This window comes from Centruroides vittatus, unplaced genomic scaffold, assembly GCF_030686945.1.
Source record: "Centruroides vittatus isolate TY-2023 unplaced genomic scaffold, ASM3068694v2 contig_3071, whole genome shotgun sequence".
Taxonomy (NCBI): Eukaryota; Metazoa; Arthropoda; class Arachnida; order Scorpiones; family Buthidae; genus Centruroides; species Centruroides vittatus.
Window position 1 is genome coordinate 151,061 of NW_027121974.1, and position 26,045 is coordinate 177,105.

Consider the following 26,045-nt stretch of genomic DNA (forward strand, 5'->3'; position numbering starts at 1 on the left):
TTAAACCAATTATAGAAAATACTCAAAAACTTGCTACAATCAGTACTTTTATTTGTAAATATTCTTATCCAGGCACTGTCAGTTAAATGGTTATTATTTATAATTTTTTTTAATAACCAGATCTGTGCACGGTTAAACATTTATGTGAAGATAAAAAGTCCAAGTTGTAAAAGAGGAATGCTTGAATTAAAAATGCAACAGAGAATAGATCTTTGTTTGAAGTTACACATTGCAAATAAATTACAAAACATCTGCCATATATTCCTCCATACTTTTTATGATCACATATAAAACAGAAAGGAAATACATTAATTTTTTTAACAATTATACTTTCGGATTTACTGTTGGTTTGTCTTTCTTGTCCTGGTCCAATTCTTCACAAGGATCAAGAATTTCAAATCCATTGTCTCCATTTTCTCTTTCTATTCTGTCCCTTTCCACTTCACTATCTTTTTCAGATTCTGAATGCACTTGGTCCTCAGATTCTTTTCCTTCCTGATCTGTTGTGGATTCTTCTTTATCTTCTGTTGTTTCTTTGGTTTGTATAGGTTTTTCCTCCTTTTCTCCATTTTTATCTTTTTGTCCTTTAAATTCGTATTTATATAATGGCCAGAATGATTCTATAAAACCCACATCTTCTGTAAGATTTGGTAATAACCATAAATGATGTTTTCCAAAAGATACAAGCCAGATGATAACAAATACTGCCAGTCGAACTGTAAAAATAAGAATTGTATGAAATAAGATTTATTTTATTCTTATACAAACTTTAACAAATTACCATAAGCCTATGATAATTTCATGCAATAAAACACACAAATTTGAAATACACTATAAGTTATACACTGTATATGAAAATTATTTAAATATTAGGTAAACTGCAGATCATTTGATGAACTTGTATTTTTATCATTTTTACAGTTTCTATAATAAAGATTTTTTTCTTCTGAAAAAATAAACATTAATTTAATCTAATTGAAAAACTTAAATTTTAATAAAATAATTTTTTAAATCTTGTATACATTATTTAATATGAATGAAAGTGCACCTAAATCTTCATAATTTTTTACATTTTTAAAAAAAATTTCAAATTTATAGATTAGTTTAATGAATTTAAATAGAAATAAAAATTTAAGTTTTTAAAAATACAAAATAAATTTAAAATTGTTATTGCTTTCATGCACAAAATAAACAAATTTTGTTTTCCCAGTGCATATGTTATAAATTTTTTATATTTAAGACCTACTTCATACATTATCTAAATTCAAAAATTAATAGCTATAAAACAAATAATTTTGTTGTTACTTCATATTTACATTTACAAGAAATATATTCTTATATTTTCATGTTTATTATTTGATATCAATTTAAAATATACAATAGTTGTATGTACAATAAACTACAGTATTTTAGTATAGTATAGTGTAGTATTGCACATAGATAGAATATTATTACTTCTGAGACCATTAAGTGGTGTGATAATAACAGAAAAAAACTTAGTTTATATCTGTATTAAATTATTCAGTTTAGAGTAATTAACAACAGATTTTAAAAAGATCTTATAAAAATTTTATAGAATAGAAACATAGACTGTAAGTTACTTCAATTAGTAACTACTTAGACTTTACAGTTATTCACCTATAACTGTAAAATCATTAAAAAAATGAAAGTTTAAATCTTCTTACATAATTATGCCAAAAAGTTATTTAGCTATACAGCCAAGGAACAGCTTTTTGAGCCTCGGTAACTTTGCCGTATAAAAAAAATCTAATCAAATAGGAAGAGGCATTCTTTTTCTTTTGAAACACCACAATATTTTATTATGAAATTATATATTTTTACAGTACAATACAAAAAAGTAAAAACAATATCATGGACAAAAATTCTGCAACACAAGAAAACTGAGTCAAAAGTCCTGCAACTTTAATTTTACTATTGCATGGCTCACCTTTGGCCTTTAAAACTGCTCAATTCTTTTATGGCATGGAATAAATTAATTTTCTCACATACTTGGACAGTAATTTCTTTCTATAATAGATATATGTTTTCCTCTAATTCTTTGAAAGTTAAAATATGACTTTTTTTCAGTTGTTTCTTCACCTTATTTTTTTCTGTGGGATTAAGGTCTGGTGAATGGCCAGGCCAGTCTAATATCTCTATTCCCATGTTTCCAAAGTATGATTTTGTTTTGTTGGTTGTATGGGCAGGTGCACCATCTTGTTGACAAATGTATTCACCATGAGAAAAGCTATTGGTATAAGATTTTCATCTAGTATGTTAATGTAAACTGATGAATCAAAACATTGATTCACAATTTGTAAGCTCCAAGTCCATAAGCAGTTAAAATTCCAAGTTCCATATACCATAATCCCTGGTGTAAATTTTACAGCCTTTGAAATGCAATTAGGATGATATTCCTCACCCTTTGCATTTCCATCCTTAGACAGACAAAATCTTGATTTGTCACTAAATATTACTTTTTTCCATTTATTAATGTCCCTATCTTTATATTTTCTATACCACCTTTTTAAAACTGTTTTGTTTCATTGACTTGTAAGTAGTAGTCTCTTTTTTGTTTGCTTAAATCCATAGCCCATTTCTTTTAACACCTCTGCCTTGCTGCATTTTTTTTTGGGAAATAAATGTTTAGTTATTTCATTCCACTTGTTAACATTTTAACTGAATTTATGCTAGAACTTCTTAGAAGATAAAATTCTCAGATGTCTTTCTAGTATAATGTGGTCTTCCTGATTTTGCACACCTGTTTTTCCAGTTACTTTGTATTTTTTAATGATTCTATCCCATAATAATTTGTGACATTCCATTAGCTTGATTATTTCTGAGTTGGAAACACCTTCTAAATGCTTTTTAATAATAATTAACTCTCACATCTTTTCCAATGGGTTTACAATTAGGAGCCATAGCTATATTTAAATTCTAACAAGTCAAATATGCAAAATACTTCTGCTAATTCAAGTTAAAACACAGAATGATTATTTTCTATATAAAAAAATAAGTTGTTATAACAATTTTATGAATTTAATCAAAGTTGCAGGACTTTTGTCCATGATGTTTTTTCACTTTTACTTTCCTGGCTGTTATCTATTCATAACAAGGGAAAGTATTGGAATTGTGCCAAATTTGATCTTCTGAGTTTTTTTTTTTTTTTTGCAAATCTCATGTTTTGAAACCCCTGAACCCAAAAAACTCAAAAATGGCAAAGATATTCCGTGAATTCGTATGTGTGTTGGCATCTATTTCATTTAATATCTCAGAATGGAGTGAAGATTAAAAAACAAAATTTGGTACAGTAGCTTGTGTATAAGGAGCATTGATGCTATTAAATTTCGGTGATGAAAGGTCAAGGGGGAGGAAAATAGAGGGTGGTCATGTCATATCTTGCATGGGCTTAATGAAGATTTTACTTTTAATATAAATTTTTTGTTTGTTTCGTTGAAAAGAAGCTATATTTTTTAAGTTGTTCATTGTATAATATCAATCATATAAAATTATATTTACTGTTTGTGGACTAAAAGGTATGTTAATATTATATTATTAATGTAGAATTATAATTAATAAATTATTTGTGAAAAATAAAGTACACAAAATTATTATTTTTGTATGAATTAGTAAAATAATTATCAGTAATTAGTGATTCAAATAAAGTTATATAATTTATTATCAAATTCATTATATTTTGCTTCAATGCATGGATTCTCAATCTTCACTCAATTTGACTAAATAATGTTTTTAAACTGATTTTAAATCATTAACTGATATATATCAAAAAGTACAAAGAATGAAAAATGTTAAATTATATGTATATAAACAAAACTATTACACACCAAGAATGTGGTATTGGAATCAAACAAAACTTTATTAATGCAAGAGTAATGACTGTAATAAGTGATTACAACATTATCATCATAGCAAAGGGACAACTTCTTATGGTACAGCAATGCAATTTAAAGGATTCTTTAAACTTAGTACAGTAAAGTGTCGTTTATCCGAAAGCCGATCAACCGAAACGTCGATTAACCGAAAGCTTTCCAGTCGGACTGTGTCGTGCTGAATCGAATGTTTTGATACTAGATTAACTTCTAAAGTATAATTTTTTTGTTTTTATATTTTTCAATATATTTATTTTGTTTGTACAAAATAAAGAAATAATTTTTAACGATACAATAGCCACTAAAATTTTCGTTAGGCTTAAAATCGACGAAAATTCAATGCGAAGCAACACGCAACAGAGAAAAATTTCAACGTGAGATAGGTTAATATATTTTTTCGTACATAACTTATTTTTTGGATAACCGATTATCCAAACCCCAGTCTCCAATTGATTCGGATAAACGACGCTCTACTGTACTTTGTTGAAACTCCTCTTGACTGGATGCATATGCCTTCATTAGGGATTGCAATTGCTGGATCCCTCATCCAGCAATCCAGCTGGATCCAGCACTTGGTGCTGGATCCAGCGCTGCGGATCCGCAAATACTCAATTAACTTTCTAAATAATTGCGCAAAAGTCTATGTCGTCGCGTCGCCGCTTTGCTAACTACTAGACTGCTACTAATTACTTACTCACTACTTTACTAACACTAATAATTAAATTACTTATAAATAAACTATACCTTAATCAATTCAACAAAATTTAATAAAATAATAACGTATTCAATCGCTTTTAACGATCTTCCTCAGTTACAAAAAAATACAACATTAACTATAGAACATAAAATGTGTTTGGAATAAATGTAAAAAGAATAGTGCTTAATTACATTCCATTTTTAAACAAGATACATAGATGTACTGCCAGGTCTAATAATTTTCGTATTGTATACCGACGTAATCCCACTGTTTTCAAACTTTTAAGAAACGATAAAAAGAAAGAGGATCGGAATTCAACAACGGGTATATATTCGGTGCCTTTACACGACCAACGTTTCAATTCCAAGCTCGTTTATGTGGGTGCAACGATGCGCAGTTTAAAACAAAGGCTCAAGAGCACAAATATACAATCAGTAAGAACCTTGACAACACTGCGCTGCCATCAGACGCAAGAGAGAAGGATGTTAACGTTCAATGGGATCAAGCGGCAATTATAAAAACGACGACAAATAGGCAAACGGTCAAACATCTTGAGAGATTGGAAATCTGCAAGGCGCACATGACAACTGGTTGTATAAACCATAGAGATGCGGACTCATTGTCTACCATGTGGAGATCCTTTTACATTAATTAATGTTATTAACGGACAATGCTGGTTTCATTGGATCTTATATACAGGGTGTTTTTTTTAAACTGACGGTACTCAGAGACATCTGTAGAGCAATCTAACAGCCGGACTGTCGCCAAATTTGGAAGAGTGACTAAGGACGACATGGGAAAGAGATTCCGCGAAGAAAAAAGTAGTACCTAAATTTTCCGGTAGGGGTGGATTTGGCGCTGTTGTAGCAAAACAGCTAAAAATCTGCATAAAATCCAGCTGCAATTAACAAACACACGAATGAATAATCAGACAGAGGTTTCAGTGTAATAACGAAAGTTTAATTAATCAGCAAATAACCTTCTCCCTTCTTCAATGTGATCACCGTCCTGCTGGACAACTCATTGCATCCTGAACACCGTGTTCTCTATGGCCGAACGTAACATGTCCGCAGGAATGTTCATCACAGTTCGAGAAATGTTGTCCTTCAAAGTCATCAAGTTTGGGACACTAACAAGATAGACCTTGGACTTTAAGTAACCCCACAGGAAAAAGTAACATGGGGTTAGATCCGGGGAGCGAGGCGGCCCATGCAAGTGGAAAAAAGCGACTGATGACCCTTTCTTCAGTGAAGTGCTGGTAGCTTTTTCGCTACAACAGCGCCAAATCCTCCTCTACCGGCGAATTTAGGTACTACTTTTTTCTTCGCGGAATCTCTTTTCCATGTCATCTTTAGTCACTCTACAAAATTTGGCGACAGTCCGGCTGCTAGATTGCTCTACAGATGTTTCTGAGTACCGTCAGTTAAAAAAAACACCCTGTATATATTTTTTCCGCTATTTATTTTGTTTATTTATCTATATTTTGTCTGTTTGGGCATTTTTCGTTAATTTTCATATTTATTCCGAACACATTTTATGTTCTATATTTAATGTTCTATTTTTTTTGTAACCGAGGAAGATCGTTAAAAATGATTGAAAACGTTATTATTTTATTAAATTTTGCTGGATTGATAAAGGTGTAGTTTATTTAACTTATTCTACTTCCAGTACATAGTTTTATATACCTATAAATAACTACAGACTAATATGTAGAGCCTATATATGAAAACTGGTAAGACTGATAGCCACTTAGCCACTGATTATCCGTCCTTACATTATTATAATATATTAATATAAATTAATCAGTAGAATTACCTTTGCTATTATTTAACTTAAAGATTACATTATAATTATAATCTAACTAAACATTTAAAGTTAATTATCTCTATCTCAAATGTTAAACCGAACCAAAGTTAAGTTTACTACCTAAATGTGTAAGAAGTTTTACTGATTTATACCAGTCTAAATAATAAAAGCTTTTTAAGTATTTTTAAAAAATGTTTTATTTCATTAAAAAACATAAATTGCAGGATAGATAGATAGACAGATAACACTTTATTGCACCAAAAATACATCCATGCTGGATCCGCGCTGGATCCAGCTGGAATGATTTCAATCCAGCAAAAATCCAGCTGGATTCAAAACACTGCTGGATTGCAATCCCTAGCCTTCATATAGTCATGTATGAAGGCATGCACACACTATATGCTGTTCTGTGACAATTTGCCTATAGACATTACAACTGTTACTCCAAATCCCTAATAATTATAGATAGCCTAAGCTAGTGTCTCATCTGTCCCATAAATGCTTGATGGGTAGCAAATATGAAGACTGAAAGGCCAAGGAAATGTAGCAAAGTGATAGAGAAATTCTTGGAAAATCCAAGCTGTACGTGGCCAATTATTATTTTGCTGGAAAATGGTTGTATGTGTGATGCTTATTTATGTATACCCAGTTTGAGTAGCTGTCTTTGAATACCAGTAATGACTGAACAATGCAATCACAGACTTTCAAACAACAGTTACATTGAAAACTGAACACAGAGAGATCCTTTGCAAGCCTTTTAATATGTTACTGGGGTAGTGATTTTAAGGCATTCTGGTGGTATTTACCTGAAAACAATTGGAACACAACTGTAATAATTTTCTTACCTGTATACAGAGTTTTGTAGTGACAATTCTGCTCATATTATTAATGTCAAAATATAATTCTTAAAATCTATATGTAAAAAAATATATAATTTTTTATGGCAAGATTTTTTTATTTTTGTTATTATTATTATATGCAATTTACTTTTTAAATCATATTTTAAAAACATGTATTTTTAGATTATTGTTTATTTCTATACATGATATTCTAGTAAATTTATCTAGTATTTTAGTTCATTCTTTGTGAATTCATAATATCCTAGTAATATCTGATTTTTTGTGTTTTCTAACTTATTTTTATTATTTGCTTTTTTTATAATGTATTTTTTAAAGGGATGTTATATTTTTAACTGCAGGGGGAGACTTTTTGCATATATTATTACCTTTATTGTAATTATCTGGGTGTGTATATATATATTATTTTAGATTTTTCTATCTAATGCTGACATGATTAAACTGTATGATGATAAATATTTCAACTTAAAGAAGTTATTTTGCAAAATTTCTGAATATTGAATTAAAATAAGACATAATTTTTTCAAATTATTTCCATATGTTGTTATAGATTTTATAGCATTAATATAAGTCTTCTTTTTACTAATACACATATTATGTGAATGTGCTGCTTTGAGTTTTTTCATTTCATTTCAAAAGCAGTTTGAATAAATTTTTCAAAGACTAATTTTAACTAGAAAATCCATTGACTTTAATCTACAAATGTATTTACTGTAAAATTTTAAATTTGTTTTGCATCAAACTTTTACATTGAAATTGTTATAACATGTAAATGAGGTTTATTAAAAAATTAATCATTGAGCATTTAGTCTGATTTCCATATAAAATTGAGATTGTCATAATAATTCCAATAGAATCTGTCAAGAGATTCTATTATATCAAACTTTTAAAAGTAATTCTAAGATTTTTTTAATATTTAAATTGTTAATTATATATTGACGGGGATAAACCTAATAAGGATTTTTTAAAAAGGTTGAAAGTAATTATTAAATTATTAATATTTGTGATATCAATATACAGTTTGACATTTGAATTTCACAATATAGATAATACCTTTAAATTAAAATGATTTATTAATGCATATTTTTACAGTGTCATAAATAACCTCTAACAAAAGGTCACCATTGTAAAAGAAGACTGTTTGTTCCTTGTGATCAGACATGGTGGATGTATGAAAACGTTTTAGTTTCTTCCATGTGTTTTTGGTGTAAAATAGTGTCAATTATTTTAATTGAAAATGTAATAATGTCTATTAATTCTGCATCAGATATATATGTGTTTGTCGACATTCTCAATATTAAAAATATAAAGAATAGTGTAAAGGTCCGCTTTTAGCATAGCAGGTCTAAAAGCCACACGACCGGGGTAATTGGTCCCACCTGGCGTTGGGCCTATAAACGGCTGGGAAGAACAAAGGGGTAACGTCTCCGTTTATGGGTACGCGTCAATGTGTTTGCCACATGTTGCTCGATTTGAGAAATGTAAACAAGGAACGGACGCGACTGTAAGCTACGTCGCCGAGAGGAGGGAGGACGTCTTTGGAAGCTCCCAGGGGAAAAGAAGGACCTGATTGGTCGCAAGTTGTCGCCGTGGAACCCTTTAAATTTTAAGAGTGGCGAGGGGAACGGGGAGAAGGGCGAGAGACCGGATACGTGGTAGTCTCTGACACTTAGGAAGCCCGTGAGGTGTAGAGAGAGTGTTCTCCTCTTAGGAATTCCTCTGGGAAGGGTTAGTGTAGAGACCAGACAGCCACACGGTTGAGCCAACTCCGCAAACCGACCGGAGTTTCCCCCGAGTCTAATAGTCCCCAACAGACAAGCTGACGTGAGACACCATACCTTTGTTGCATAGTGTATGTAATGTTGTCGAACTTGTACATCCTGTAAATATTTGTTTTGTAAATAAACTGTAAATATTCACTGGACTGAGTGTGGAGGTGTAGCTTTCCTTGAACCATCGTACGGACATTCTCGAGTCGTAAGAACCAACTCGAGACGGATCATCGTAAAGATCATAACGGATTACGTAAGGATCTTCACTAATAGATTAAATTGAAATAGTTGTTGATAATTCCAAAATGTAAATTAAACAGTATAGCAATTAAGAAAAATAATAAAATATTCAGTTATTTTATTCATATTATATATTATTCAAAATTATTGGCAAACAAAATTTTTACTTATGTATGAAAGTTTAAAGAAATTGCATTGCCCAGAGTAACTGGAATTTGATAGTTAATTGAATGTTTTTTGTATTTATAAAATAATTTTAAATATCAAAATTTATTTTTCATATAACAATATAATAAAATCAGCGTTTTAGTCATGCTCTTTTATTTGTAACTTTTACTAAACTTGTATACTTAACGAGGAAGAACAAACATAGATATCATTTGATTGTTTTTCTAGTAACGAAAATATTAATTCAATTAGTTAAACAAATGTTATTATATTTAAGAATATTATAAATCATGGTATTCTCAATAATGTAGTAAAAGATTAATGAATGATACTTACCAACAGCTAAACCAATAATTAATATTAAAAAGCCAGTTGCTGCAATACTCAAGTAATACACATAATGTCTAACAATTTTGGGCCAAAGTGGAAACAAGCATACTAATACAGCACCAACAACTGTTAATATATATAAAAAATAATTTTGTATTAATATTAAATGTAAATTAAAATCGTTCTAAAACTTTTTATTTAAAAATTGTGAAAATTAACAAACCTAATAAAGTTCCAATCACCCAAGCTCTAACTGGAATTGGATCATAAATCCAAACATAAGCCTATAATAATAATAATAATAATAATAAATGACATATAAACACATTTACTAAACATTATAAATTATTAAAATTTAAATATATTTAATAATCTTTTTAAATTATTTGTTTCTGAACTAATTTCAAAAATAAGCATATCTAATAGTTACCTTATACTAGATTTTATTTAAATGTTGCATTATTCAATGTGTTTATTGAAAGATCCATAAAATAACCATAAATTTTACTATAGTTTGTGAATGATCTGTTTAAAATGAACCCTCTACAAAATGGAAACCTGACTAAATTGCAAATTATTCTATTCCAAAATGTATTTTCTACATAAAATATACTAACTCTCATGATTTGATAATAGTATCAGTTTTTTTCTTTAAGATCTCAATTCCATTGTCTAGAACATAGTTGTGGCAATGCAGTACCACTATTCCTTTCCAACTCCAAAAGAATTAACTCATTTGTTGAGTAAAGAATATTTTATAAAATATGCACATGAGGGAGAAAAATTTTATATGCAAAATCAAAATAATTTGATGTATTGCCATTTTTTCTTAAATAAATCTATCAAATGATTACAATGAGATGTTTTATGAGAAAATGCTCCATCTCATTGTTGCTGCTGTTTCTAGCTAAAACAAACAATGCATCTGAAAAAATTTTTAAAACTAGTCAAAATTCAGTATTGTATTACTGATATAAAGAATAACAAAACTTGATTTTTAGAATTATATTGTCGATAAATTTGTCTACTTTTTAAATAAAAATACTCTTACTCAATCTTATTATAACTATCAACAGGTTTGAAAAACTAATTCATTAAGTGCTGACTAAGTAGTATATCTTCAGAAATAGGAAAATTAAAACTAATTTTGTGAATATTAGGTTTTTGCACAGATCAAAAATTTTCTTCTATTGCATCACATACCATTTTAGTGTTTTCATGTATTTGAAACATGAGGACACTTATATGAGCATGTAAGTAGTAGCAAATATGAAAAGTTTAAAAAATATGTTATTCTTTTTCTGCATTGATAAAAACATAACCCTCTATGAAATGGAAAATTTTGTCCGATACCATCTTGTTCTATTTTAGATATTGATTTGATTATATAAAGTAAAACTTAATTCAAAATATTTACATATACAGTATATACATTATAATAAAGAAAGTGTTGTTTCTTTCGTTAAGAGAGAATAATACTTATTTAATCCTCAAGAAATACATTTTTCTGTATTATATCAAATCCAATAAAGTTAGAACACACCAACAATTTTCTGAATAAAAATTTCAATGGCAACTAAAATGTTTTACCAGCATTTACATTTGTTTTCTAGTACAATGTCATGCTGCCTACAGTTTTAAAAATAAATCTGTTATTTGGATATCTTCTTATATTTGCAATAGTAAATTAAGTAAATATGCATCAACAGATGAATTAGAATATAATTATACTATCTGGGAAAATAGCCACATGGGTTGCACTTCCATCCTTCAACTGAATTTAAAATAAACACAATATAGTGGTCAGCTACTTTAAAAAAAAATAATTTTACTTAACAGAAAAACAAATGCATCACACACAAATACCAAGCTACATAAAAAGCTGCAAGGTAAGGAAAAATAAAATATAAGCATACTTATTCACATTGTCATGTGTATCAATTAGTGATGTAACAAATAGTATATTCGGCTTCAGCCGAATACTGAATATTCGGCCATTCGGCCATGCTCCTGGCCGAATATTCAGCCAAACTATTCGGCTTGATTAACGCACGTATGAAAATTAGCGCGCAAACCGCATTATGGCAAGGATCGTGCACCCTGCTTTCTATTGGCCCGCTGTCACTATGATTTTTTCTTCCGGTAGGTCTAAATTATTTAAATTAATAATTATAATTTAATTAATTAAAGTTAAAATGAGATGGAGTCTAATGTCTACCTCTAGTGCCAAATTGGTTTATAATTTATGTAATAGCCATAAATAGCCCAATATGATTCGGCAGTTGTTGGTATTTAGATGTAAGTTATAACTTACAAGTTATTTTATTTGCAATCGATCTTTTTAACTCATTAATTAAGCACTAAAATTTTATTTTTACTATGTATTTGTCGACCGAATAGTACCCTAAGGATATACTTTAGTGGGGACATATGGTCTAGTTTCTCCCCAGTTGTGGAACAGTTCAAATATATTATTGGGGGTTTCTATTTGTGAAGTTTGGTGATATTTTGTTGCTATTGTTTTTGTCAATATTTTTAAAATTAACATGATTTCAAATGTTATCTTTTGCATATAATGAGAAATGCTTATTCTTTGCTTTATATGTAAAATAAATTATAAATTAGTTACTCATCTTCTAGAAATAAATAATTCTTTCATTAAATACGATAAGTTTCAATAAAATGTTTCGTAAAAAATATTAAAATATACAAGAATACGAATATAACATAATTAACTAAACAATAACATTAATGCCCAATACATTCTAACCTACACGCCATCAATGCCATAAGATATTGGGCTAGATAAAGGCTATAATATTATTGAATTACAAAATAATTTAATACTAGAGTTAGATGCTATTTCTTATTAACTTTAAATTATCATTATTAATGTTCAGCATTAATAAAAGTTACCAAAATGACTAATTTACTGTGTTTTTGTTATTTCTTACTCTTATTTTTAGGTATTCGGTATTCGGCCGAATAGTGATTTAAATATTCAGTATTCGGCCGAATAGCGAAAAATAGGCTGAATACCAGTTAGTAACCAAATATTTGTTACATCACTAGTATCAATAGTTTACAAATGCCTTACATATGATCTGCACATCCATATTTGTAAGACAGCTCCTTGCAAAATAATGTGTTACTATTGGTCATGAACTATTGTATTTTTGTGGTAGCCTACCTTCTTATACCAAGACTACACAAGCCATCAGCCATGTGGGTGACCTAAACTCAGAAATTTCAGGCTGCATTCTTGCATTACAACAACAGTCATTTATGATAGCATGTTTTTTCAGCCACTTTGTTTTAAGATTATGACAATGATATTCATTAGCATGTTGACATGATTAGTTTGTGTTCTCTATCTGAAAGTTGAGAATATTCAAATGTCCTATTCCATCTGTATTAAACCATAAACTAATTTTTCTATGTAGAAAACTGTTAATATAGTCTAATTTGTAGTATTAATTAGAAAATATAATAAAATATTTTTTGCATGAATATTATATTATATATAATATTTAAATAAAATAGTTTTTTTGTAAAAATTGGTATTTTATTAAAAAGATCATAGCTGTTATTTAAATTTTATCTTTTTAAAAATAAAATGTTTTTGAAAATACTAAATCTTATTTTCTACATTTTTCAAGTCATAAAATTATTTGTAATTATTCAATAAATAATTTACAGTGATGAGTGTCTTAAATTTATATATCAAAATTAATGTTGTGATTACATTTTATTTATACATATTTCATTAATGAAAAATTAAATCACTTCTGTATCATTTACTTTTAATTTATTCTTTGAGATAGTTCTATAACGGTATAGTATGGGACATTTAGTATTTATTGATTCAGGACAAAAATATAAACTGTCACGTTAGAATGACAAGCCATAATTCTTAAATATGATTACTGACAATGATGTTCATATTTCTTTTTTACCTAGTAAATATGCATAATTCTTATATTAAAATTTATCTGTTGTCTTTAAACAAAATCAAAATTATATTTATGTTAATATGTTAGATATTTAAATAAATTTTTTTATTGCTAATTAGTTTTGAATTTTGTTTAATTGTAAGAAAAATAATAATGTTCTAAATTTGTTTTTAACTACAATTCCCCATCAGTAAAGATAGTAAAAATATATGATCTGTTATTACATAAACATAATATTCACATTATTATTGAGAACCAAAAGTAAATAGTCAGTCAAAACAATCTGAACGAATAACATTATATTAGTTTTAGAAAACTTTCCAAACAAATTAAGTATTTGCTCTTAACAGCAGTTACAATAAAAGCAGTTTGCAAAATTATATATACAGTCAACTCCACATAAGTCGACACTCCGAGGGGAAGTGGAAATGTGTCGAGTTATCCGATGTGATGACTAAAGCGAAGTTGGAAAAAAACCACAAAACTACAATTAATAAAATACAGTAGTGCATTATACAGTAGTATAGGCTTACAATACATTGTGTCCTCCATTTACAATTACTCTGTAGATGAAAAACTGAAAAATTTGTTTAGTGTTGTTTGTTTTGAGCACTTAACTGTCTCGACTTTCTTTTTCAACGATCACGAACGCCTTGAAAACATCATCTTCGCAATTGTCAATCATTGGCAAGTAACGTCTAAGGATTCTTAATGCCTCTGGCATGAGAAAATGTAAAATTGGATTCTGGTGTGACGTTGATGTAGATTGTATATTTTCTTTTTGTTTATCTGTTATTATTTTATACATAAAGATACATAAAATGTTAAGGCATTTTTATTAATATATATTAATAAATAAACCGACTCCCCTCCTGAAAAAAAAATGAGTTTGCACCACATGTGCGGAGTGAATTCATTTTTTCAGGAGGGGGTGACGACTTATCAGAGTGTGGGACAGCAAAAGTATGTCGACTTATCCAGTGGTGTCAAGTAAACCGGAATTTTTTTAACATTAATGCCTATGTAAGTCGGCCGGGACCACAGAAAAGTGACTACTTAACCGATGGTGTCGAGTTATCCGGGTGTTGACTTATGCAGACTTGACTGTATTTTAACACAATTTCTTCTGCTTCAAATATGACAATTATATCTTATACAAATGTGAATGTACAGTATTTGTATTTGACATATTGTATACACTTCATTATTCAATGGAAAGTCAACCACAATTGAGATAAGTTAAAAGAATTAAATGATGTTTGTGTTTTTATTAAATTTATGTAAAAACAATAAACAGATAGAAAAAATATTCATTACTCCTAGATTAGTATATAACATATCACTGACTATAATTATTTTCTAATTATTTAGCGATGCACATTGTTGGAAAACTGTCAAGCTATTAATTTGAAATTCACTATTTTATTTTCATTGATATTAGTGTACAATCCCAAAATAAAAAAATTAATTTACAAATATAATAAGTTTAATCTACATTAAACAAAATAGTATATGATTTTTCAAAATTTATATATATTTTTATTTACATTGATTATATTTAAACAGATTAATAAATTTCATTTCCCAGTATTTTGAATAAATTGAAGATTTAATAGTTGATAACCAGATGGTCAAACAGTTAAAATGTCAGCCTAGTGCTCTGGGAAACCAATCAGACCAAAAACAACCCCCCCATAAAGTTTTCAGAGTGGTGTGTCCTGCATATGTTGGACACACCAGTCCAATCTGGCTATCCCAATTTGGGCCTGAGAAAAGAAAAGATTACTTTTCCCAGCTTGTGGGCACTAAGAGGGATTTTTTTTATTCTTGTTTTTGAGATATTTTAAATATAAATTATTATTATTGAAAAATTAATTTCATAAAACAAAAATCAATCATCACAAATAAATTTATTTACTTTTTATATATTGATAAATCAAATATACTGGTGGAATATGAATTATTATGTGTTTTCCTATTATTATACATAATTCACATATTTAAGAGTGTAACAATCATAAGTGATATAGTAGACTAATAAGTAGTCTGTATGTAACAGCATTTATATTTCAAGACACTTCAAGTAAACAGAATTAAGATTATAACCTTTTAGTATAAATTCTTAAATTTTTAACTTATAAAAATACATTTATATAAGCAATCTAGACCTAATAAATTAAAATTACCTCATTTCCATCAACAAATACTTGTTCAAGATGCATGTCCAGTTTAATTTTTTTCTTTTCTTTTTTCTTTTCGGGCCCTTCTTCCTTTAAAAGAAACATTTTTTACATTTTATTTTATACTAACTACAACCAATACAATATATTAATAAAAAAGATATAAATCAGTATATATAAAAAATACTGATAGAAATATATATTTTATCCAATCATCATCAGTTGTTTATCTGACCTGACCTGCTACAAATATTTTTAATTTATACAGTCACCTATAAATAAATAATCAATGAAAAAATTAAATTTTAACAAATGTTTTAAAACATTTAAACTTACCTGCTACAATTTTGATTATGAGATATAAATTGTTAACTTGAAACATTAAAAACATATATAAATATAATTTTAAAATTAATAAAGTCATAGCCATTTTAGTAAGAAAGTATATATATATATACACAAAGAAATGAAATAATTTGAATAGGAAATTCATAAATATATTATTAAAAATCATTACATGGATATGTAAATGAGAAAAAATTTATAAAATTATTTTAGCATTTCATTGTGTTTTCCTATTGACTAGCTAATTACTTTTTACACTTACAGTCTGATTGCATGCCAGATAATTCCACCAGAGTTTTTTAAAATCACTACTCCAGCATCCTATGAAAAAACTTGAGAGGCTCAGTCTATTCAGAATTTTCAGTGTACCTGTTATTTGGAAATCTTCGAATACTATACACACCTGTCTGTTAAACAAGTCTGTCATTAATAAGTCATTGAAAACATTACTGAGCAAGAAGCAATGTGGCTGACTGCCTCAAATATATCTTGTTTTATAAATAATGTAATTTCTAGAAAGCCCATTAAAAGCTCAAGAACTTTACTGACTTCCCTAAATATATGGGAACATGATATTTGTCTTTGACAGGATTTATTTCTTCTTCATCTTCATCACTTGTTTCTTTACTTTAGCAATGTTGTCTTCAGATGAGGGCCCACAGACAGATCATTGTCAGTGCTGAAAAGAAAATCAATCACTTTTCACTTTTTCATCATTCATTGTTGTAATGAGATCATCTCAGTCTTCCACTGTATAGTCAATGGATTCTAATTTATTCTAAGCATCAGCAAGTTATTGACTGAAACCTGTTTCTGTAAAGCAATTTGTAATGATGTTTTGTGGAACTTCATTCTAAACTTCGTTAATCGTTTGCATCGCATCTAGCAGGTTCACTTCATATTCACTTGAATCTCTTTAACAATATTATTTCTATATCATAATTTGAAATTTTGAATAATTCCCTGATCTAAAAGTTACAATATATAAGTTGTATTTTGGTGGTAAAAATTGAACTGTTATAGCTTTTAGAATGGGAATTTGCACTGCTGATAAAAAAAATCAGTTTTTCTGTTTTAAAGAAATCATTTAAGTGTCTAATTTTTTTAGGCAGTTAGAGGAAATCTCTGATGTTATGCATACTTTATTTGCTGCATATTGTATAGGTGACACTTCAGCATTGCAGAAACATCAATGCCTTGAAGATTTTTCAATTGATAATGCTGGCAGTTTTTCATTGCCTGTTATGTTTCCTTCCAAGAGTTACATATTCTTTTTTTTTTTTCTGTGACATAAATCAGACAAAACAACAATGTTCAAAGATAACAGATATTTAAAAAATAAGGTGTTTCATCTGAACTAAAATTCAGGCTATATTTCTGTACAATTTCTGGTAAACTTTTCAATCACTTTGTGCAATCATAATTCTGTACTTTTACCACAAACTTTATTGAAAACTATTCCATGCCACTTCTTAAATTTATCCATTCATTTGCTGCTTGCTTTAAATCTGGTATGTCTCAACTGTTCAGATTTTATCCTAAGTTTTCCATCAACAGAAATAGTCTTGATTCTATACTGTATAAACCCACTTCAGCACACACTTTTCAGCACTTGAATACTCACATTTATGCTTTATTTTCTGTTCTGACTTTATTGTTCATTGAAGATTTCCAAAATCCTCTCCTTGTTTTTCAGACAGATAGAATTTGACATTTATTTGAATTCTCTTTCTCAATCTCTGATTTTTGTTTTGTTTTCTTTCACAGTCTTTACAATAAATAGCTTTTCTGCTATTGACAAAATCTTTAGGTTTTCTCTTGTTTGCTATTTTCATCTATTTTGAATGAAAGCATCAAAACTCTGGTTAAGTAGTCACTATCAGTGATGAAAAGGTTAACATGTGATTCAAATTTTACAGCGAAATTTATAAAGTTTAGTTCTAAATAAGATATATATAAAAAGAGGATCATGAGATATGACATACTCAAAGACAAACTAATTTGACTGGCCAATAACTCAGTAAGTTGTCAAATCACATTTGTGTTTATTACATTTTGAAATCATTATTTCTTAAATTTTTAGATTTTGAAAATTTAAAAATGTAATGATTTTAAAGCACTAAGATTTGATTTGTCAATTTGTATTTAAGAATAAGATCCTTACTTTAGGTACAAAATATCATCAAAGTTTTGAATCTTATGTCATGAAATCAGAAAAATATTTCTATACAGTAACAATCTTCAACTTCAAGATATCATCATATCTTGAGGTTGAAGACTGAAAACACAAATGAAAGCACGCAAAAAATGAAATAAAGTCTTTTGATATTAAATTTTGAGTTAGTGAAAAGTAATCTAAAAATTATTCCAACTTAAACTCAATGCATTTTGTATTTGTAAATTATAAAAACTCCAATTAACTGTGGTTTTGCGTTATCTGAAGCTGAAGAGAATGCACTACATTTCTTTTACTGTAATTCATGGAAGAAACATGTATTATAAAATGATTTCTTTCTGTTACCTTTTATTATTTAATGAGAGAAATCATTCATATTAAAATCTAACTACAACAATACATTTTTAATCTTAAAACCATTGTACATACTAGCTGTATAATAAATGTTATAAAAAAGCATTCTTACATATGATTAAATTCAATAAGGTGTAAAAGACTTAAAACTGATACCATATAAATCTTTTATATTCATAATTTTTATCTGAAATGACTGTGGCCACCCATTTTATCTGAATTTTTGATTATCTGAGGAGCATTGGTCCACATTACCTTGGATAATGAAGGTTCAACTGAATATTAGAGTTAAATTAAGAGGAAAATCAAGATTGAGTGTGAACTTCCCTAACTTGAAATTTTATTCATTGAGAGTCTATTGTATACACTACATATACACACAAATACATATATCTTTTTTCCCAGTATCTTATATGTATGTATATATCTAATTTAACTCAAGAAATTTCTGAAATTTTTATTTTGAAAAAACACATATAAAACATAAATGATATAAAACTTGAATCCCCTTTTTCAGTTTAAAGTTTAGATGATTTAATGTTTAATTTATTACTATAATTTAAAATTTATTTTCAAAAATTCTTTAATTATTGAAATTTGCTTAGTCTTAGTATATTTCATTAATTAAAGAATTTTTTAAAATAAAACATAAAATTAAAATGTTCTGACACACTTTTCAAAAATACATTTAAAAGAAAAATCTGGTTTTGCAAATTATTTAAAATATGACAAAATGAATGCCAGCTGTTAAAACTTTACTCACATTTTTTAATTTTAAAAATGTCTGAGAACTAATATAAATCATTGATGATATATTTGACTTTTTTGTAAAATTCTCAAATTAAATGAAAATTGTTTCTAACTGAAATGCTAATTTGATATGAGCTACACTGAGGATGAAAATCAAATTGTTTTTTGATTGAACCAAATCTCGAATCACTTCATAATTTAATTATACTATTCTTTCTGTAATGTATCTTATTATTTTACCTTTTTAGTGTCAGCCTTTTCTTCTTTTTCTGATTTACTTTTTTTCTCCTTATCTTTCAATTTTTTTTCTTTCTCCTTTGTTTCTTCACTTCCAGCATTAGTTTCTTCATCCTTCTCTTTTTTTTTCTTTTTACTATCTTTCTGAACAACAATTTTCTTGGCACGATGAAAAAATTTGTGCCTTAGCATGCTAAAAATAAAAAGTTAAAATAAATTATGAGCATTTTATTAAAACAATAAACAACATGAAATACTTACTTATCCATGAACTCCACGATTGATTCTCTTGTTGTGAAATTAGCTTCCATCTTCTTACTTTTAGCCCATGGTGAGTCCATCAAACAATCAATAGCTTTTGAAGCTGTGATATAGAAATAAAATTTTAACATTAAAAATTTTGAAACAAAATTGTTTTTTTTTTTTGAAAATATTTGTATAATGTATTTGATAACCATTCACCAATGGTTATCAAATATATTGTTAACAAAATCACTTTTTAGTAATGATAAATAAAAATATAAATGCAAGTACAAAATATAAATCTACTGAATTATAATCATGTCAAAATCTTAAAAGAATGTTATATTACCAATGAAATATTCTACTTTATGACTGAGAAGTGTTGTCTTTTTTGCCGGAAGCTTGTCTCTAAGATATTTGGCAATAGCATATTCAACTTTAGTTGGTTTACTTTCTTCTTGTATCTCTTGCTAAATTTAAAATAAAGATCATGTATTGTTATTTACATAAAAGAAATTTAAAGATTTGTTTGGACATTTTTCAAGTATTTAAAATTTAAAACTAATATAATTTAATAAATTTAAATTTATTAATTTACTATCAATCAATGATGAAGTATTTGTTTACTTCTAAGACAACTTATGAAACAAAGCTTTGTAGTTTGTAATATAAATACAGTAGACTTTCATTAATTTGAATTTCCTCTTAATTTGAACTGGACCTGACACTAGTACCCATCCAATTCCTATTTAAATTAATATACAATTCTCTTGTTAATCCAAACTTGATTGTGCTGCCTCCTGATTATTTGAATCAACATCATGTGCTAGATTAAAATTTTATTCCCATATTCCCACTTTTGAAATTTGAAAATTGAATTTAAAATTAAATTAATTAAAATTCTAAAACATTTCAAATCAGTTGGCACATGATTAGGATGCTTTACATTTGCCCTGCAGTGCTTTGTTCATCACAGCTTTCCAATGATTTTTTCTTTATTCCATTGAATTAACAAGTACCATTGTTTTGTATTTCTCACTGATTAAACATTATTCTGTTTGCCATGTGATGTGATGTTAACGTGTTGTTAAAATCATTTTGTTTTTGTTCTGTAGCATCCAGAAATAGTTTTCTTTTAATTCAAGCTGTTGGGGCGATCCTTCTGAGTATGAATTAATGAGAGTCTACTGGATGTTTTGTAAAGATAAAGCATTTAAATTTACAATTACTTATAAACTGACTGAAAATTTTTATGTATAAAAATACAAAACAGAAAAAATAACTTTCATGCATTTATATATTTGATAAGATTCAGGATTTAACATCATTTAGCAGAAGTAAATTTCAAATTTTATATTTATCTGCATTAAAAACACTGCTATAAAATATATTTTATATTTATAGGATGTATAATTTATTACATTAAATAGAATGCATTATAAAACTATACACATTAATTGCAGTTTATGAAAAAATGATGTAAAAATATATTACAATTTTGGCTGCTTTAGCTTATCCAAAAATATAGTTTTCAAAATAGAGAAAAAGTCTATATTTTATATTGCATCAAAATTAATTAAAATAATAAAAACAACAATTATAAAAGTCATAGGAGAAAAATATGTATAGTTGATTATGATAACTATTTAAGTTTATATAATTTGTTACATTTATGTCTATAATTTATTCAAAAATTTCATTTAAAATTATGTATAATTATTTTCTAAAACTTATTTGCTGACAGTCAATATAGTTAAGAAATAAAAGTTATTAATTTTTCATAAACACTGTCCAATGTACTTGATTTCACTCTCAGCTGGAATTTAATATTTTTATGAAGTTATGATTGCATAATAATTGGAATATTTTTTAATTCCAAAAAAAATAAATGATACCTAAAAAATCAAAATAATGTATATATTAAAACTCAATACATTCCCTACAGTATCATCATCATCTTATCAATTTTTTAGTTTACAGATATACTGAAACAGCAAAATTTAATAATAGAATTTAGAAAAAGACTATAAAATCTATAAAGTTGATATTTTCAAATATTCAAATTCTTTGTGTATAACATAAATCATCTATTGGTTTTATTAGATGCATAATTTCTCAATAATTATAACATTATAACACATACTTTTCAACAATTTTCATTAGACATATTATTCAAAATTATCATTTTTCAAAAATATACATTTAAGATTTATTCCAACAGTATATATATACATGTTATTTAAGAAGAAAAAGCTTGTAAAAAGTATAATTAATATTGCAAATATTAATAAACTTAACATTTGTTAATGACACTATTTTACATCAATAGAAAATATATATGTGTGTGTGTATAAAAATTATACAAGTTTAAATAAACTAATCATGTATATACATTTTTAAAGCATTTTATATATGGTTTGTTCAGATAAAATATGGTATTGGATCAGCACAACATCTTACTAATATAAATTACACAATTAAAATTTAGTTTTATTGTAGTCAATTAAACAAACAAGTAAACAATATTAATGCTGAAACCATGATTAACTACCTAAATTAGTACAATGCATTATGATAGATTTTGATTAAAAAAAGGTAAGACAGTGCACAATATGAGTTTAACTCCCTATTTGGGAAGAATTAAAAATTTAAATACTGACTTTTTATATTAAGTTTTTTATGTCCATATTGTAAAAATAAATAAACTGTTATGAAAAAATGTTTTCTTTTAAAACTCCAACCTTTTAAAAATCCTGTGCACAGAGCTAGAAGGTAGTACATATTTTTTTTGGTATGTTTTCAACAAATATAGCATCTTATGTATTAATGTGCACCTACTTTATGACCAAATTACAGTCTGATTCTAAGAAACTTAATCAGAATCTTGTTTTGATATTAAATCAATACATGTATGTGTAGATTTGAGTAAAATATATTTTTATCAATTGTATATAACAACCATAAACAATTGAATATGATGAAATTTCAATTAGCTTATCAATACTTTAATATAATACTTTCTCTCTGTTTTTTATTTTAAGACAAATCTTCAATATAAAAAAAAAAAAAAAAAACACTTGCAACTATCATTTAATAACTGCAGAATTAATCATTAAAGTATTTTGTTACATAAATATCAATTTAATTTACATTTCTAAAACATTTATAATTAAAACCTTAATCTTTTTTTTATATCCAAGTTCAGTTTATTAATAATAAACTATGTATTAATCATATTAGATTTTCTTTCATTACTTTATCTGAAAATATATTAAACTATCTTGCCAAATTATTAGACCCAGGCAAAAAAACTGATGATTTGTTAGTTTTTGATGTAATAGTTCAATAAAAATGCAATTGTGATAGGATATTTAAAATATTTACATTTATTACATCTTACAAAATAAAAAGTAAGTTTTTGCATATAAAAATTTGAATGTAATAAAATTTAAAAAATTAAACATGAAACTCCAATGTAGTACAGCTCTGTAGAGTTCACTTCGTAGTAGTACAGCTCTTTTTGTCACTTTGTCTTGTACAGATATTGTATAAATTCCAGGAATAAGACTATGGTCTATAGCTTCCTTTTCTGTACATCGTCTTTAAAAGGAATCCAACAATATACCAGATTCTATCTTTTTGTTAATAGATGTCCTAGTTCTTTGTAAATATTGCTTAAGGGTGCCATGTATTCCATCACTGTTTATTCTTCTATTCTTCCCTGTTAGGGGAAGAATAGAATAATACACAGTGATGGTAATGAAAGGTGAAAAATAAAGAATTAAACATGAAAATTAGTGTTTTGAATCATCACCTCTAACAGCCAGTAAATGCTTCTATATCACAAAGAATACACTTTATACATTATTTTTATTTTTGTTCTCATAAATGGACTACGCTGCCAAGGTAAGATTCAAGCTCCGGACAAGAAGGTTTCACACCCAACCCGATTTTTGGGGACCATAACTGGAAAAGGGTTATTCATAGAGGTACAATTCCTTTGACGTTTTTGCTCCTACGAGTATGCTCTACAGCTCCGATAAGGTCTCAACCATCTCTTCGGAGCTCGAATCAAGTTGCTGCCATATCTTAATAAGAACCTCTATCGTTTCCTTATTGTAGTAGAAAGTTATCTTTTTTACATTTACACTGTTGCCACATAAAAAATTTAATTTAAAATGTTTGGGAGATAATAGAGAATAAGAACAACATTAAAAAATACTCATTCCTTAAACAATATTACAAAAAAGAGGTAAAGAAAGGTATGATTTTAGTTAATGGGTCTAATAATTTGGCAAAGGTAATGTAAATATTAAATCGCAAGATGACAGAAAAATTCGAATTTATTTCGTGATTAAGAAAATTCATTCTCAACGCATACAAATCTCATAAAAAAAGAATGTAAGTTAAAAGATCATTCTGTTCTTAAGGAATTTAAAGTGAACCATTCAGCCAATGTGAATAATTATATTTCATACGTTTAAAAAATATTTTTCCCTGTATAAAGACAATACATTTTAACATGTGTAAAACTTCAGTAAGAATAATTATAGGGCAACCGACATAAACAGCGGCATCTAACAACATTCCGACAGTACTGTAAATTAAATTCGAATAGATTAATGAATCTAATCGCGATTTATTCTTACTTCTTTCTTCTTACGTCCTTTCCTTCTGTCCGCCATCTTGCTTGTCAAATGTCTTCGTAATCGATCTGACGTCATCGCCCGAATATGAAATTTTTTAATTTTTTATATTTACGTTTTTTTCTCACTTTTCTATCGAATTTAATTTAAATACATCACTTTTAATGATAATAATACTAAAATATTTTTATTTTAGTATTTTGAAGTTTGTTTAAAATGAAAGACTTCGGTACCAAATAGTTATGAACTGGATTATTAAACTAATATTTTATATTTTTAAAGCGCTTGATAAAATGTGAGAAATAAATATTAAAAAATTTTATATGTAATTTTAAATTAAAAATTTTAATGACGTAGCATATTTCGTTTTGTGTTTTATAAAACGTGTCTCTCTTGCGTCATCATAATCAATTAAAGCTGATTGGCAAATTTGAAATTTAAAACTCATTATCACATTTTGAATACGATTAATTAGCAAATTAGTATTTAACCTTTAAAACATATGTATTTATTTTAAAGCAAAGAATCGTAGAATAAATATGGTTGAAAGGCACGATTGGTAATTTATAACTTCCAGATGGTTTAAGCCGTAAAATAATCAGAAACCTTCTTCCAATATACGAATTTTTACGTTCAAAACTGAATTTTTAAAAATTATATACAATCGGTTTCTAATAATTTAGAGTTCTAAATTATTAGAAACCGATTATTCGAATTATTCGAAATTATATTTAAAACATAAAATAACTGGTAGATATAAAACCCGATATATTAAATTTAAAAACTGATATTAATATTAAATGACTTATTATACGCTTACCTCCAGTTTTACATTTTCCAAAATTGGCTTAGAAACATTTATTTTTCTGCGTTTAAAACAGCTTGGATCAGTGCAGCAGTTCATGTTTGTTAATAAAATGCCAAATAGAATGATTCAAACGTTGTTACAGTCGAGCATGTTTATTGGATTACAGGATTAATAAAATCATATTTCATTTTTCGTAATTTCCTGTTATCTGGAAATAGAGAATGTTAATTCGAAACTCTTCCTCTGGTGATTTTCTTTATTTTCATGTTTTTAGATTATTATATAAAAGTTTATAAGAAATACATGTTTTTTTTTTCTTTTAGGGCATAAATAAAAAACAAACTTTTGCAATTATAAATGCAATAAAATGAACAAATTCTTATTCTATTGCATTTATTTTCTTTAAGAGTTATTTATTAAAAGTTTTTTTTTTATTCAAGGAAATAATTTTCTATTAAAAATTAGATAAATAATACAGGTTAATGTCATTAGCATTTATTCTTTTCTATTTCTATTAATTTATTTACCAATTGATATTCTTAATTGCAAGATATATTACAGTATATTGTTGCGTAGTACAGTTAAATAACAGT

The 26,045-nt window shown here is 27.3% G+C and overlaps 1 protein-coding gene across 2 annotated transcripts; it reads right to left on the minus strand.

The window, feature by feature from the left end:
• Nucleotides 1–30: 30 nt before the first annotated feature.
• Nucleotides 31–25,607, minus strand: Trp1 (translocation protein 1). 2 transcript variants are annotated; one of them, XM_067267697.1, is made up of 8 exons: nt 25,465–25,607; nt 20,348–20,468; nt 20,017–20,119; nt 19,759–19,948; nt 15,900–15,983; nt 9,984–10,044; nt 9,767–9,886; nt 31–716 (listed from the first exon to the last, which is right to left on the minus strand). In XM_067267697.1, exons 1-8 carry the CDS (start codon nt 25,546–25,548, stop codon nt 325–327), a joined length of 1,155 nt encoding a protein of 384 aa, XP_067123798.1. In that variant the 5' UTR covers nt 25,549–25,607; the 3' UTR covers nt 31–324. The 2 variants fall into 2 exon arrangements, with proteins under 2 accessions (XP_067123798.1, XP_067123799.1); XM_067267698.1 differs by lacking the exon at nt 25,465–25,607 and adding an exon at nt 24,648–24,770.
• Between the last annotated feature and the right edge of the window lie 438 nt (nt 25,608–26,045).

Coding starts and splice junctions, on each gene's coding strand:
- Trp1 (XM_067267697.1), bottom strand. CDS start 25,548: ATGAACTGCTGCACTGATCCAAGCTGTTTTAAACGCAGAAAAATAAAT. Junction 20,469..25,464: donor TGGAAAATGTAAAACTGGAG/GTAAGCGTATAA, acceptor TTTTAAATTTAG/CAAGAGATACAAGAAGAAAG. Junction 717..9,766: donor AATTATTGGTTTAGCTGTTG/GTAAGTATCATT, acceptor TTATTTTTACAG/TTCGACTGGCAGTATTTGTT.